General features: G+C 46.4%; 2 protein-coding genes across 10 annotated transcripts in view; both read left to right on the top strand.

Moving 5' to 3' along the window:
* Positions 1-4,681, top strand: part of ACOX1 (acyl-CoA oxidase 1) — a 34,198-nt gene extending 29,517 nt beyond the window's left edge. For both annotated transcript variants that reach the window (XM_048817525.2, XM_048817524.2), the window contains exons 11-14: positions 446-551; positions 672-815; positions 1,883-2,089; positions 2,834-4,681. In XM_048817525.2, the coding sequence (XP_048673482.1) occupies positions 446-551; positions 672-815; positions 1,883-2,089; positions 2,834-2,884 (508 nt within the window). In that variant the 3' untranslated portion in view covers positions 2,885-4,681. The remainder of the gene's footprint in view (positions 1-445; positions 552-671; positions 816-1,882; positions 2,090-2,833) is intronic.
* A 7,387-nt stretch (positions 4,682-12,068) lies between these two features.
* The window catches only part of LOC125621892 (large ribosomal subunit protein mL38), a 54,883-nt gene continuing 52,874 nt past the window's right edge, over positions 12,069-14,077 (top strand). For 2 of the 8 annotated variants that reach the window (XM_048819297.2, XM_075119291.1), the window contains exons 1-2: positions 12,069-12,162; positions 13,927-14,046. In XM_048819297.2, coding sequence (XP_048675254.2) covers positions 14,044-14,046 — 3 coding nt within the window. In that variant the 5' untranslated portion in view covers positions 12,069-12,162; positions 13,927-14,043. Of the gene's footprint in view, positions 12,163-12,265; positions 12,329-12,773; positions 14,047-14,077 lie in introns of those variants that run through there. The other 6 variants (XM_048819301.2, XM_048819302.2, XM_048819298.2 and 3 more) reach the window with 6 other exon arrangements.

The following is a 14,077-nucleotide window of genomic DNA, read 5'->3' as shown; positions in this document are numbered from 1 at the left end:
CAAACTTGCAGATGCCAAAATTAATCAAACTGCAGTTACCTTCCTGGAGAGGTTAAAATAGTTGTGACTACAGACCTGGTGGGGAGGAGAGTCAGTATAAAGCCCTACATCTGGGGAGGGGAAAAATAAATAGCACAGGTACTAAATGGGGACATGAGGCTGCTTGAATATTTCCATCTCATTAAAATGAGGTTTATTTTTATCCTGTTTCCTTAAAGCTGTCCTAATACTACTCTGATGTAGCCATGCCATCCTAGTTGCACGAATGAACATGTGGGTTCTGGAACAGCAAATGTTGGGATGGGGTGAGAATTGAGCTCCTTAGTGCCTAATGCATCAGTAAGACATCAGCCAGTTTCTGTGAATTTTCTGTAGTTGGTATGAGGTCACTTTGCAGACTGTTTCTCTCTTCACCCACCCTCCCCACACACCTTGTGTAAAATAGACTTGTTGAAGCGGCAGCAAAGAACTTGAAAGCTGAGCTGAACCGCAGGAAGAGCCAGGAAGATGCCTGGAACCGAACCTCTGTTGACCTGGTGCGAGCATCTGAGGTCAGTAACGTCACTAAATAAGCACATTTTGGAAGCATCTCAACTCTACATTCTCCTGTCTTCGGCTTCTGACCTTGAATTCCCTACTGTTGGGGTTTTTTTTTTATACCACTTTTGCAGGCACACTGTCACTATGTGGTGGTGAAGCTTTTCACAGCACAGCTCTTAGGAATTAATGATGCAGCTGTCCATGCTGTGATGAACAATCTGTGTCTCCTGTATTCACTCTATGGAATCAGTAAGCACACAGGGGATTTCCTGCAGGTCAGTATCACAGTTTAGTATCGGAGCTCAGACCAAGTGTAAGTAGTCTCTTGGTCTATTAAAGGCTATGATTAAGTGTCTTGATGTGCTTGGTCTTTTGGCCCCGAGATGAAAGCCTTGTCTGTGTCTCTTGGACACTGAAGTGCAAACTTTATCTTTTAAGTTATATCTGTTCTTATCAGTTTAATATCCCAGATCTCAAGGGCCACAGTGCTCTGGTCTGAAGTTACCATGAGATGGAAGACAACTGCCATTGCCTGGAGTGTTCAGGCTTGTGAGCTCCAGTGGTAAGCCTGGCATAAGGCAGAACTATTTCAGAGGGGGCGCTAGAATTAGCTTCCTTTTGCAGCCCTCCAAAGGCAGAGTTGGATGGCCATTAGGATATGGTCAAAGATTCATCTCTTTAGACCGGCTTCTTGTTTTCAGGTCAGTGACTGGTAGATTGTGTAGATTATCAAGCAGGGAGATAATATGAGATGGATATTATGCACATGTGGTGATGCCAGTAATTGTTTACACACCCCAGCATGGGCGGTACCCATTTGTAAATAAGCACAGAAGAAAAGGGCCTGGCCTTCAAAACCTTTCATCTAGATCAGTCTCCTGTCTGAGTATCCAAGTGGTCTGATCCAAGCTACTTCTCTCTCTCTCAACTCCTATGGTGCTAGAGCATACTTGTACAAACAGTGGGATTTGTAAGTTCATGCTGACATAAGTATGGTCTCTCATTGCCGCTTCCTCCATTTACAAAACAGAGTTATGAAAACAGGAAGGATTTAATATAATGCAGGTGCTAAGAGAACTTCTGATTTTGGGGGTTAAAATACAAGCATTTTCATTCTTTGGAGTCACCTCACTAAGAGGAAATAGGCTGAAGGGATGGTTGTCTTCCTCCTGTCTAGAAGACCAATGCAATTACTTAGCATTTTACTATCTCTAATATTTTGACATACTGGCCTTCCCTGTAGGGGAGAGTTGACCTGCAGTCTAGTCTCTCACAAAGAACCATGAGAGTTTGTGCGTGTAATTAGATTCTGTTCTGATAAGTCTCTTGGCTTTTGTCCCAGGCGGGCATTTTGACAGATGCACAGGTTACTCAGGTGTACCAGCGTGTGAAGGAGCTTCTGGCTGCAATCCGTCCCAATGCTGTAGCACTAGTTGATGCCTTCGATTTTCATGATGATCACCTTGGATCTGTGCTTGGCCGGTATGATGGCAACATCTACGAGAATATGTTTGAATGGGCAAAGAAATCCCCACTAAACAAAACAGAGGTAAGGATGAACCCTTATTTCTCCCTCCTCGTTCCTACTCTACTTGTCATGGAGCCAAATGATTCAGCACAAAGCAATTGCAGCTACAAAAGCCCTGCTGGAAGATTCTGCAAAAAACAAATGCCTTTACAAAGTGTGACTATTTTTAATGAGGAAAGAAACTGACAGTTGCCCTCTAGGTTTCTGAGAATATCTGCTGCATTTCTGAATCTGTTTGTAGCTGCTGTAGTCAAAAACCAGAGACCTATACGGTAATGTGCCAGGGACAGTTCTCCATCTTGGAAAACAGGATTGACTACAGTACCCTGCCAATATACTGTAGCTTTCTTTTGCCTTGTTTAGGTCCATAGTTGATTAGGTATCTTGAACCTGAGGCTAAGTCAGACTTGTAAACACTGCTAGGAATCCCAACAGGGTCAATCAGCCCTTTGTTCTCTCAGAATCAACTGGGAGCATGCAGTTTCCTGTGGGAATTTAATGTTTTTTAAACAGACTTGTCCACTCTCCATAGACATTAAAGATTCCAATGCCCTTCTTGTGAGGAATAGTTGAGGAAGGCAGTTTGTTCCTGTGTTCTGGCCAGATTTCCCCTTTTTTGACTGCTACCAGCATACTGCAGAGGTGGCTGTTTAACTGGTTCTCTATTTGTATAGATACATTTTGATCCTGCAGGAAATGTGTTTAAAAATAAAAACATAACAAGAAAATTATTTTTATCTAATTTCCCTTTTTTTCCCCCTACAGGTTCATGAGTCTTTCCAGAAGCATCTGAAGCCAATGCAAGCCAAGCTGTGAAAATGTTTTTTAAAAACACGCTATTGTCCAGCTCTCTAAATTGGATGTCATTGCTTTCCATCAGGCACCTGAATCAAATCTTTGAAATCCCAATAACTGTAGGACAGTAAATAATTGTAGCCTCTCTTTCCATTTTTATATATTGACAGGGTGGGATGGGGGAAATTAGAGAAATTGTATAAGAAGGGGTGTGTGTTTTTTTTAAAGTGCAATTATAATCCTTGAGAAATGTACCTTTTTAAGCATTGGGGAAAGTTGTACAGATTCATGTAAGGCTTCCATTTGTGAAGCTGCTAACTGCAAAGGTCATTCATCTGGAAAGCATAGTAGGATTTTACTACTAAGTAGTTAACTGCATTCAGGCAATAGCTGCTGACGAACAGCTATGTCTTGTTAAAAACACTTTTAACTCAGCAACACCCTTCTGCCAACATGGTGTACCCCTACGTACACACGCAGCTGCTGTCAGAATCCTCTGCATCTTGCTATGCACAGTGACACCTACATGAACTAGTCAGGATCCAAGGGTTTACACAGGGAGTTGTTGGGTCTTAATCAAAGCTCTGTGATATTCTCCATTTTAATCCATCTTTCTCCCAGTTTCTTATTACTGTCTCCCTGGGCACAGCACTGTCCTTCCAGCAGGGGTGCCTGAACCTCCTTCCCTGCAGCAGGACCTTCCAGATGCAGTTTGGAATTATATCCCCTTTTTTTCTCTGGAGCTCAGCCTCAATCAAATCATCCACTGAGCTTTCTCCATGGTATTTCATTCCATCCTTTCTTTCTTCAACCTGCAAACACCCTCTTTACACCCCCATATCCCATGTCCATCACTGGCACCCTCCCCTCTTTGAGGCTCTCAGCTAATAGCAGCTTTGGAGAGAAAAGAGCCAGGAGCAAGTTAATGGGAGTTCTGCCATCTTTTTAATCTTTAGCATTTCTACAATACTTCACATCTGCAAAGCACTTAACAAATGCTAATATATAAGTGTGGTGTCAAAAGCCAGATTTGCTGGTGGGAAATTGCAAACCTGACCAGTTGTGCAACTAGTGCTTGCCAGTATTTGAAAACAAAAGTTGGCTGGATTGGGGTCTTTTACCCCCATTGGTCTTGCTCTGTGATGTACTGTATCCAAACGTGTGTTGCATAGAAACTCTCAGCAGTCTCTCCTAGTGCAGTGGTTCTCAAACTTATTTGATCAGGCCCTCCTTTGTGTCTGTAATTGTTTATGCGCCCCAGTATATATACCACCAGCCAGCTCTGAAGGCAGAGCAGCGGCTGCTGGCTGGGCACCCAGCTCTGAAGACAATGCTGTGCCAGCAGCAGCACTGAAGTAAGGGTTGCAATGCCCCAGTGACACCCTTCTTGCTTCTATGCTGCTGCTTCAACCCCAGGGCTGACAGCCAGAGCCCTGTCACCTCTAGGTGAGGGTTTGAGCAACAGGGGGAAGGAAAGTCTGAGACCACATGGTGTGGCTCCAGCTGCCCCCTTTATTCCTGCCTCTTGTGTGTGCACAGCCCTTCTGTATGAGCCCCAGCCACCCAGAGCTAACAGCCAGTGCTCTTTTAAAAAAACAAAAACAAAACAAAACAACCTTGACAGATTCCTGCGCCTCCCTTGGGAAGCCCGCCCCATAGTTTGAGAACTGCTGTCCTGGTGGAACATCTGTCATCTTTTCCCCATTAACTTCCAATGAGCTTTCTCTGAAATGTTTTAAAATGTCCCTTTTTAGTACTGAAGTGAGACTTACACAATTGCTTTCTGTATTAACGGATTAAAGACTTAGCTTTTAACTATTCCTCTGTGAAATTTTATCTGCCACTAAAACCAGAAAACGGTTTCTTAAGTTTGTCCTTTTACAGAAATCTTTTTTCCAAAACAAGTGAAGAATAGCAACTTTGAGTTTAAAGAGTTCCCTTTAGGATAAACCATAATCCTCTGGTCCCGAGATGAGACTAAACCTCTGGAGATGGTGGGTCTCTCAGGTTTTGGCACCCTGTTGTGAAAGTGTCTAGCTTTGGACAACATTTCCACAAAGGCATTTTTGCACTAATCTCTTCAACTAGAAAGGGTAGCTCAGTGTATTAAACCTGGACTGAAATACATAATAAAAAAAAAAATCAAAACTTTTTGCTGCTGAACCTTCCAGGTCAAATGTATCTTCTGTGCTGTTCAGTATAATAAGTGTGCCCTTGCCTTCCATTTAATTCAGTGGAACACTGTTGACAAGGGGCATTGGAGAATCAGCAGGGGAAGGGTTAAAGATTGATAAAGAGAACATCACTAGCAGAATATATGTACAGACTTAAACTACAGAAACTCATTTTCAAACAAAACAGTTGCAAATTCTTTCATTTTCTAACTCTTGTGCATGTGTCTGCATTGATTCTTCTAACACATTGAAGTAGAATAGTCTATTAAACTGATAAGATTGGAGCCAAACTGGGCTTTTTTTTGGTAGGGACAGGTTCTAGAGCTGCTGTTATCAACCAGTAGTGTAAGAAATCAGATGACTTCATCTTTCAGCCCAACTTTATTACTAAACTTCCCAAAACAGTCTGTCAAATAAGTTTGTTTTCAATTAACTTAATTTTTAATGTGACCTTCTACTTAGATTCTCAGTGCACTCTAGAACAGTAAACACAATATAGCATGGTACTAATGATAGAGTAAAGGTAGCTAGAAACTTCTTCATTGAGCAGAAGCCTTTTTAAAAAAAAATTGCCAACACAAATATCACCTCATTTAAAAAATAAAATAGGGCAAAACTATCATAATTGTTAGCAAATGGCGTCTGCTTTGTTTATTTCTAATGAGCTACAACAATTTTAATGATTCACCCAATCTTTTCTGAATTGATTGCTAGTTAATCCTCTTAAAAACGAAATATTACCACTTGGCAGAAATGATAAATTGTAATATTGATAATGGCTGAAGCATGTCAGTTTATAGCTTGTCATGGTGCTCTACCATGTTAACTCATCGCTCTTGCACAACAAAGTTAAATCAAATTGTTTCCTGAAGTGTAATACTATCTGTTTATCTTAAGCAAGTGACTGCTAGGGCCTGGTCTACACTAGAAAATTAGATCTGTTTAACTGTTGATCAGGAGTGTGAAAAATCTGCATCCCTGAGCAGAGCTGTTAAGCCGACATCAGTCCCTGTGTAGATAGCACTGGGTCAATGGAAGAATTCTACCGTCAACGTAGCTACCATCTTTCATGGAGCTGTATAACCTAGGCTGATGGGAGAACCCCTTCCATCAGCTAAGGTAGCATCTATGCCGAAGCACTACAGCAAGGCAATTGTGCCAGTGTAGTATTTTAAATGTAGACAAAGGCTAAGTCAAATAATTACATTGCTTGTCAAAATATATGCTGCTCATAATCATGCAATTTATAGGCTACTGACTTGGGTTTCATTGAACACAAGATCTCTGAGATTTTGCTATTTTAATTAGGGGATGCTTCTCAGCAAAGACTGAAAGTCATCCAACGAAAGCAGCTGCACCACTCTCTCTCCAGACATTTTAGATGACTGGAAAAGCATTAGAAAAACATAGTGAAGGGAACAATTATGTACTTGCCTCAGAAGCTGGACTAGATAGGAAAGACATTAGCTATCTCTTAATTTCTGTTCAATGCTAGTTTGAAGGTAATCCTGTGTTCACGTGAGCTCTGTCATGCTTGTTAAAATGCTGCTTCCAGCAGTTGCAATCAAGTTTGGGGCAGAGATAGGTGGCTTGAACTACTTTTGGCAAACTATATTTCTTGCCCTTTAGATTTGATCACTCTCAACCTGTCTGGTATGAAATTTCTGTTGGAGTGATTGTTTAAGAAATGGATACTGTTTCTTGTAAAAACAGTGCAACATTTAAATGTTGCACTGTTCACAAAAAACATACATTTGCAATTTTTCTATGGTTTTGTGGTAAAGATTTCCCCATCTGCCATGTGTGTCAGTTCAAGTTGTTCCTCTGCTACATTTGCTAAAGCAGTAAGTACAAAGACTGTATCTTAAGACCCATATACACTTGAGAGCTTTGGCTCATGTAGGGCTGCTTCAAATACCTGGCAAGTCGGTAAAGCCTCCTATCTACTACACAAGTGTTTGTATTGGTTCCCAAGTGTTCATGAGCTAGGCAAGTCTAACTGCTCCCATCAGCACTAGTTCAGTCTAAACTGTTGGTACAGGAGATGGGCAGTGCTGGCCTTACTGCCACCCTGCTTCAAAGGCTCCTGGCTCCTGTACTCAAATAAAGGCCTTGCCTACACTTCCATAACCACTCTGCACCAGTTACATCTGCAAGTTCTATTCACTGTGTGAAAAGAAAAGGAGTACTTGTGGCACCTTAGAGACTAACCAATTTATTTGAGCATGAGCTTTCGTGAGCTACAGCTCACTTCATCAGATGTTTACCGTGGAAACTGCAGCAGACTTTATATACACACAGAGAATATGAAACAATACCTCCTCCCACCCCACTGTCCTGCTGGTAATAGCTTATCTAAAGTGATCAACAGGTGGGCCATTTCCAGCACAAATCCAGGTTTTCTCACCCTCCACCCCCCACACAAATTCACTCTCCTGCTGGTGCTGGCCCATCCAAAGTGACAACTCTTTACATAATCAAGTAGGGCTATTTCCTGCATAGATCAAGGTTTTCTCACATCCCCCCCACCCCCATACACACACAAACTCACTCTCCTGCTGGTAATAGCTCATCTAAACTGACCACTCTCCAAGTTTAAATCCAAGTTAAACCAGAACATCTGGGGGGGGGGGGGAGCGGGGGTAGGAAAAAACAAGAAGAAACAGGCTACCTTGCATAATGACTTAGCCACTCCCAGTCTCTATTTAAGCCTAAATTAATAGTATCCAATTTGCAAATGAATTCCAATTCAGCAGTTTCTTGCTGGAGTCTGGATTTGAAGTTTTTTTGTTTTAAGATAGCGACCTTCATGTCTGTGATTGCGTGACCAGAGAGATTGAAGTGTTCTCCGACTGGTTTATGAATGTTATAATTCTTGACATCTGATTTGTGTCCATTTATTCTTTTACGTAGAGACTGTCCAGTTTGACCAATGTACATGGCAGAGGGGCATTGCTGGCACATGATGGCATATATCACATTGGTGGATGTGCAGGTGAACGAGCCTCTGATAGCGTGGCTGATGTTATTAGGCCCTGTGATGGTGTCCCCTGAATAGATATGTGGGCACAATTGGCAACGGGCTTTGTTGCAAGGATAAGTTCCTGGGTTAGTGGTTCTGTTGTGTGGTATGTGGTTGTTGGTGAGTATTTGCTTCAGGTTGCGGGGCTGTCTGTAGGCAAGGACTGGCCTGTCTCCCAAGACTTGTGAGAGTGTTGGGTCATCCTTTAGGATAGGTTGTAGATCCTTAATAATGCGTTGGAGGGGTTTTAGTTGGGGGCTGAAGGTGACCGCTAGTGGCGTTCTGTTATTTTCTTTGTTAGGCCTGTCCTGTAGTAGGTAACTTCTGGGAACTCTTCTGGCTCTATCAATTTGTTTCTTTACTTCTGCAGGTGGGTATTGTAGTTGTAAGAAAGCTTGACAGAGATCTTGTAGGTGTTTGTCTCTGTCTGAGGGGTTGGAGCAAATGCGGTTGTATCGCAGAGCTTGGCTGTAGACGATGGATCGTGTGGTGTGGTCAGGGTGAAAGCTGGAGGCGTGCAGGTAGGAATAGCGGTCAGTAGGTTTCCGGTATAGGGTGGTGTTTATGTGGCCATTGTTTATTAGCACTGTAGTGTCCAGGAAGTGGATCTCTTGTGTGGACTGGACCAGGCTGAGGTTGGTGGTGGGATGGAAATTGTTGAAATTGTGGTGGAATTCCTCAAGGGCTTCTTTTCCATGGGTCCAGATGATGAAGATGTCATCAATATAGCGCAAGTAGAGTAGGGGCTTTAGGGGACGAGAGCTGAGGAAGCGTTGTTCTAAATCAGCCATAAAAATGTTGGCATACTGTGGGGCCATGCGGGTACCCATAGCAGTGCCGCTGATCTGAAGGTATACAAACTTTAAGAAGACACTTCCCTGTAATCCCTTATACGTCAAGATAGTTACAGGCAAAATTGACTGCAAAGAGTTACAATAGAGATTTCACAAAACTGGGTGACTGGGCAACAAAAGGGCAGATAAAATTCAATGTTGTGAAGTGCAAAGTAATGCACATTGGGAAAAAATCCTAACTGTACAAACAAAATGATGGGGTCTAAATGAGCTGTTACCACTCAAGAAAGAGATCTTGGAGTCGTCCCGGATAGTTCCCTGAAAACAGCTTTTGTGACTGCTGTTGCACATTGATCAGATAACAGAAGGTTAGGAACCATTTGGACAAAGGTAATAACAGAAAGTATGGTGTCACTGTATAAATCCATGGTATACCTGCCCATTGAATCCTGCTTGTAGTTCTGGTCACCTCCTCTCACAAAAGATGTGTTAAAATGGGGAAAGTTGCGGAGAAGAACAATGAAAATGATTAGGGGTGTGGAACAGCTTCCATCTGAGGAGAGATGGAAAAATACTAGGGCTCTTCTGCTTGAAAAAGAGATGAGGGGGGTGGGGAAATACAGCACAGGTCTATAAAACCACCCATGGAGTGGAGCAAATGAATAGGGATGGGTTAGTTATCTGCCCCCTTCACAGAGCAGAGGGCCACTAGATGAAATTAAGATCAAGTTTCAAACAAAAGGAAGTACCTCACACAATGCACAGTCAACCAGTGGGACTCTGTGCCAGGGGATGTTGTGAAGGCTAAAAGTATAATGGGGTTCAAAAAAGAATTAGATCAGTTCATGAAGGGCAGGTCCATCAATGACTATTAGCCAAGAGGGGCAGGGATGCAGCCCCATGCTCCAACCGTCAGAAGGTGGGACTGGCCAACAAGGCAACACTTAAATTGCCATGTTCTATTCATTCCCTCAGGAGTATCTGATGCTGGCCACCATCTGAGGCAGGATACTGGCGTAGGTGGACCATTGATCTGACCCAGTGTGACTATGTTCAATTAATATACTTTCTCCCTAGCGTCTGCTTCTGAGTGAGCTCACTGTGTTCTTAAGTAGGCTTCCCCTTTTCTACTTACTGGAGATTAGAGGAGGGCATCTATTCAGGAGTTAATCTAGGTGCTTCTGAACTAAAGCAGACACCAAAGCCCTTCGTGGGCATCTGCATTAATGAACTCCATCACCCAGCTTAGTGTATACCTAGAATTCTTAAATGTGTGTCCTCATCTTCCATCTGGGAAGCCTGCGTATCTGGGAAGCGGGCTTTGGGCTCTACCAATACTTGCATCACCATGGCGTAGTGTCCTTTTCAGCTGCCATTTGCTTGTGTGAGCACAGAGTGGACTTAGGTACCAGCTACAGCCTAGCACTTAAGAGAAACCCAATGTCTGAAACTCTTCAATCTGAGGTTTCAGAGTAGCAGCCATGTTAGTCTGTATCTGCAAAAAGAAAAGGAGTACTTGTGGCACCTTAGAGACTAACCAATTTATTTGAGCATAAGCTTTCGTGAGCTACAGCTCACTTCATCGGATGCATTCAGTGTCTGTGTGTGGTCGTGGCCTCAACTCAATAAAGTTCCTCAGCCAGTAGATACCTGATCAGTTCTGAGAAATCTGTCCACCAGCTCGGCCTATCCTGCCATTTGAGCAAGCCACTTGCAAATACCATTTCCCCAACCCTGTCTCAGTGAGCACTTAGCCGCTGGGAGTCTGCAGCCTTCTTTCTTACTCTGCTCCCAGCTACATACTATTCCACTACCTGGGCACCACCACCACTCCCCAGGCTTGTTTCCCTTCTACCTTGGATGTGCTCCCCAGCCACCTGGTCCTATTCTCGACCTGCTTCCTCTTTCCCTGCTCCCCTTGACATTCCTTTCCCACTGGTGATCTCTCTTCCTTGAGGTTAACTCCAGTTTCTTTGTCTGCTCCCAGCTTAAAGGCCCCTGGCGGCTCCGGTCAGCACCGCCGACTGGGCCATTAAAAGTCTGGTCGGTGGTGCCGCGGGTCTAAGGCAGGCTAGTCCCTACCTGTTCTGGCACCGTGCTGCACCCCAAAAGCGGCCAGCAGGTCTGGCTCCTAGATGGGGTCTCCATGGCTCCCTGTGCTGCCCCCACCGTGAGCACTGGCTCTGCACTCCCATTGGCCAGGAACTGCAGCCAACGGGAGTTGGGGGAGGCAGTACCTGAGGGTGAGAGCAGTGCGCAGAGCCTCCTGCCCCCAATCTAGGAGCCAGACCTAGTGGCCATTTCTGGGGCACAGTGCAGTGTCAGGACAGGCAGGGATCCTGCCTTAGCCCTGCCTAGGAGCCACCCAAGATAAGCTCACACTCCAACCCAAGCCCCTGCCCCAGTCCTGAGCCTGCCCCCCTAAACCCAGAGCCCCCTCCTGCATCCCAAACCCCTCATCCCCAGCTCCACCCCAGAGGCTGCACCCCCAGCCAGAGCCCTCACCCCCCTGCACCCCACTCCCCCATCCCAGAGCCCCCTCCCACACCCTGAACCCCTCATCCCCAGCCCCACCCTAGAGCCTGCACCCCAGCTCAGAGCCTGTACCCCTTCTGCACCTCAACCCCCTGCCTCAACCCGCAGCCCCCTCCCACACTCCAAATCTCTCTGCCCTACCCCCTAGCCCCCTTCTGCACCCCAAACCCCTCAAGCAGGCACCCACAGCCTATACCCCCTCCCACACTCCAACCCCCTTCCTCAACCTGCAGCCCCTTCCCACGTTCTGAATCCCTTGGCCCCACTCCCCAGCCTGGAGCCCCCTTCTGCCCCTCAAGGCCCTCACCCCCAGCCCAGAGCCCCCTCCCACAACTGAACCCACCCCCCGAGCCCCCCAGGCAGCCGCAGACCCTGCAGTTAGGTGCTTCTCTCTTCCAGGCCATGGCCTTAAATATCTGAGAGGCCCACCCCCTGCAGCAGGGCCCCCCATTTCCTATGCACCTCTCAGCTAGCAGATATTCATGCAGAAGGTGCAGCCAGGATGATTTCGGAGGCTGGGGCGCCAGAAGTCCCCCAGTCCCTGAGCAGCAGCTCCCCACTCTCCCCCGCCCCAATGGGGGTCTCATCAGCCCGGGCAGCTTCTCCACTCCCTCCCCCTCCCTTTCCTGTTGATAACCCCAAAGGAATGCTGGGAGATGTAGTTCCTTTCCTGCTCCAGAGCCGACCCTCCCGGCAGGGAGCTGGCCAAGGAACTACAACTCCCGGGGTCCCCTGGGCTCTCGGGGTCCCGGGCAGGATCCCTGCGGCCAGAGGGTGAGAGCTGGAGCGTTGTGCCTGTCTGCGGGCGCGGGGGGTGGCTACAATGTACTAGGACCCTGGATCCAATGTATCATATCCGGGGCGGTCTGCGCGTCCCCGGGGCTGGCCGGGCCTGGGGGTCGGGGGGGCTGTTCTCTGGGACTGGAGGCTGGGCGCTATGGTAACCAGGGTGCTCCGCCGCCGCGCTGCGGGCGTTATCCAGGGCGGGCCGGGGCTGGGCCATGGAGCCAGAGCCGTGGGGGTGCAGTGACAGCAGGGGGAGAGACCCCCTGCTAGCCAGGGGCAGGGCTGGGGGCGCTCTGAGGCCATCAGATCAGCTGCTTGGGGGCGTCACCTTCTGTACCAGCCCCTAGCTAGTCGGTCGGTGTCTGAGCCCCTGGAAACCCTCCAGCCCTTCCTGCCGCTGGAAGGCGCTTTTCTCTCTGTTCCCCTCCTCCCGCCTGCTGCTCTTCCCTCTCCGCCCCCCATAGCTCCTCTCCCTCTGCTGCTGCTCAGAGCTGTCCCCCGGAGCAGCTGGGTGAGTGACACCCCTGTCAGCAGCGTCAGTTTCATTGCTGCCCAGGGGGTTCTGAAAAGCCCTGGTGGAAATGACGCGACTGGAAGGTGGAGGGCCCTGAGCAGTAACCGGGGCAATGGAACTGTCTGTCTGCAGACTCAGGAAGAGATCGCTGATCCGGCGCGCAGAACTACCAGGGCTAGAAACACTCCTGAAAGTTTTCACAAGCTGCTAAACCAGATTTCTCCATTCGCTAGGGAAAGTTGCTACTCACCACTGGCAAGTGGACAGTGGGTTTTAACTCCTGTAGGAGGCACTTGCCTCCAGTCGGGATGGCAGCGATAATGACTCGAATGAAGTGTGACCTAAATGCCGTCTGCAGGGCCTGTGTTTACTAAAGAGGACACAGGTCACAGACAAGACCAAGGCCCAGCATTCAGGGTGCCACCCTGAGCCAAGCTGTATGCGGACGTATCAGGTCCCAGCATGCGGTGCTCCATCTTGATGCAAGCGGTAGATGCATGCTGCGCTCGGGAACTTGAAGCCCGCATCCCTACTTCAGGGGTTACTGTTGCTGCAGGCTGTGTTCTGTGTGTTTAAGGGCTGCTTGGCTCAAGGAGCATCACATGGTGGAACTGCAGTCTTTTAAGTCCACATCAGTGTATTACTGGACCGATCAGATCAAGAGCATCTTTGCATGCTGGGATCTGGAGTCTCTGTGGGCTATACCTCTTTAAATCAAATCAAGGGTGATTATAATCTGCTCCATTTTACACAAATTGAGTGTGACCTTCCCAATCCTGGCAAGGTGCTTAATTTAATGTGAGAGGAAGGATACTCTGGGGTTTTGGGCACAGCAGAAGATGTGGATTATATTCCCAGCCTTGCCCGTGGCTTGCCATTTTACTTGATTTACTTACCACACTAATATCTGGGTGCTATTTGACAAGCAATCCAGAAAGATAAGCAGACAGACAAATCACTGATACTCTCTCAGTGCCTAAATTTACATGTATGAAACAGGGATAATCACATTTACCAACAACACAGGTGTATTTCAAGGCTTAATTAACTTGTTAATGTCTTTGAAGCATTTTATGGTTTTCCTAAGGAAATCATGTTATTCTAATGAGTGAGTGAGTTTAAGAAAGCAGAGAGGTGGAAAACTTGACATGTCTCAATTGCAAAAGGAATTCCATTTCACAAAGCTCCTGTCGAACATGAAGGTGAATCAGGAAATTTTAACTCTCCCTTTCACTTAGGTGAGGCTCAAGTACATATGAGCGCTGTACTAAAGGATTCTACAGTATGTGAAGGTGAAGACTGAAGGGCTGTATAAACTGAATCACCGGTGAGGGAGAACTGTTGGAAGCCATGAGATGGTAAAGATAAAGTAAACACTATTGGATAGCA

This window comes from Caretta caretta, chromosome 14, assembly GCF_965140235.1.
Source record: "Caretta caretta isolate rCarCar2 chromosome 14, rCarCar1.hap1, whole genome shotgun sequence".
NCBI classification, from domain to species: Eukaryota; Metazoa; Chordata; order Testudines; family Cheloniidae; genus Caretta; species Caretta caretta.
The sequence above is the reverse complement of the archived record's forward strand: the minus strand, read 5'-3'. Positions and strand labels throughout refer to the sequence as shown.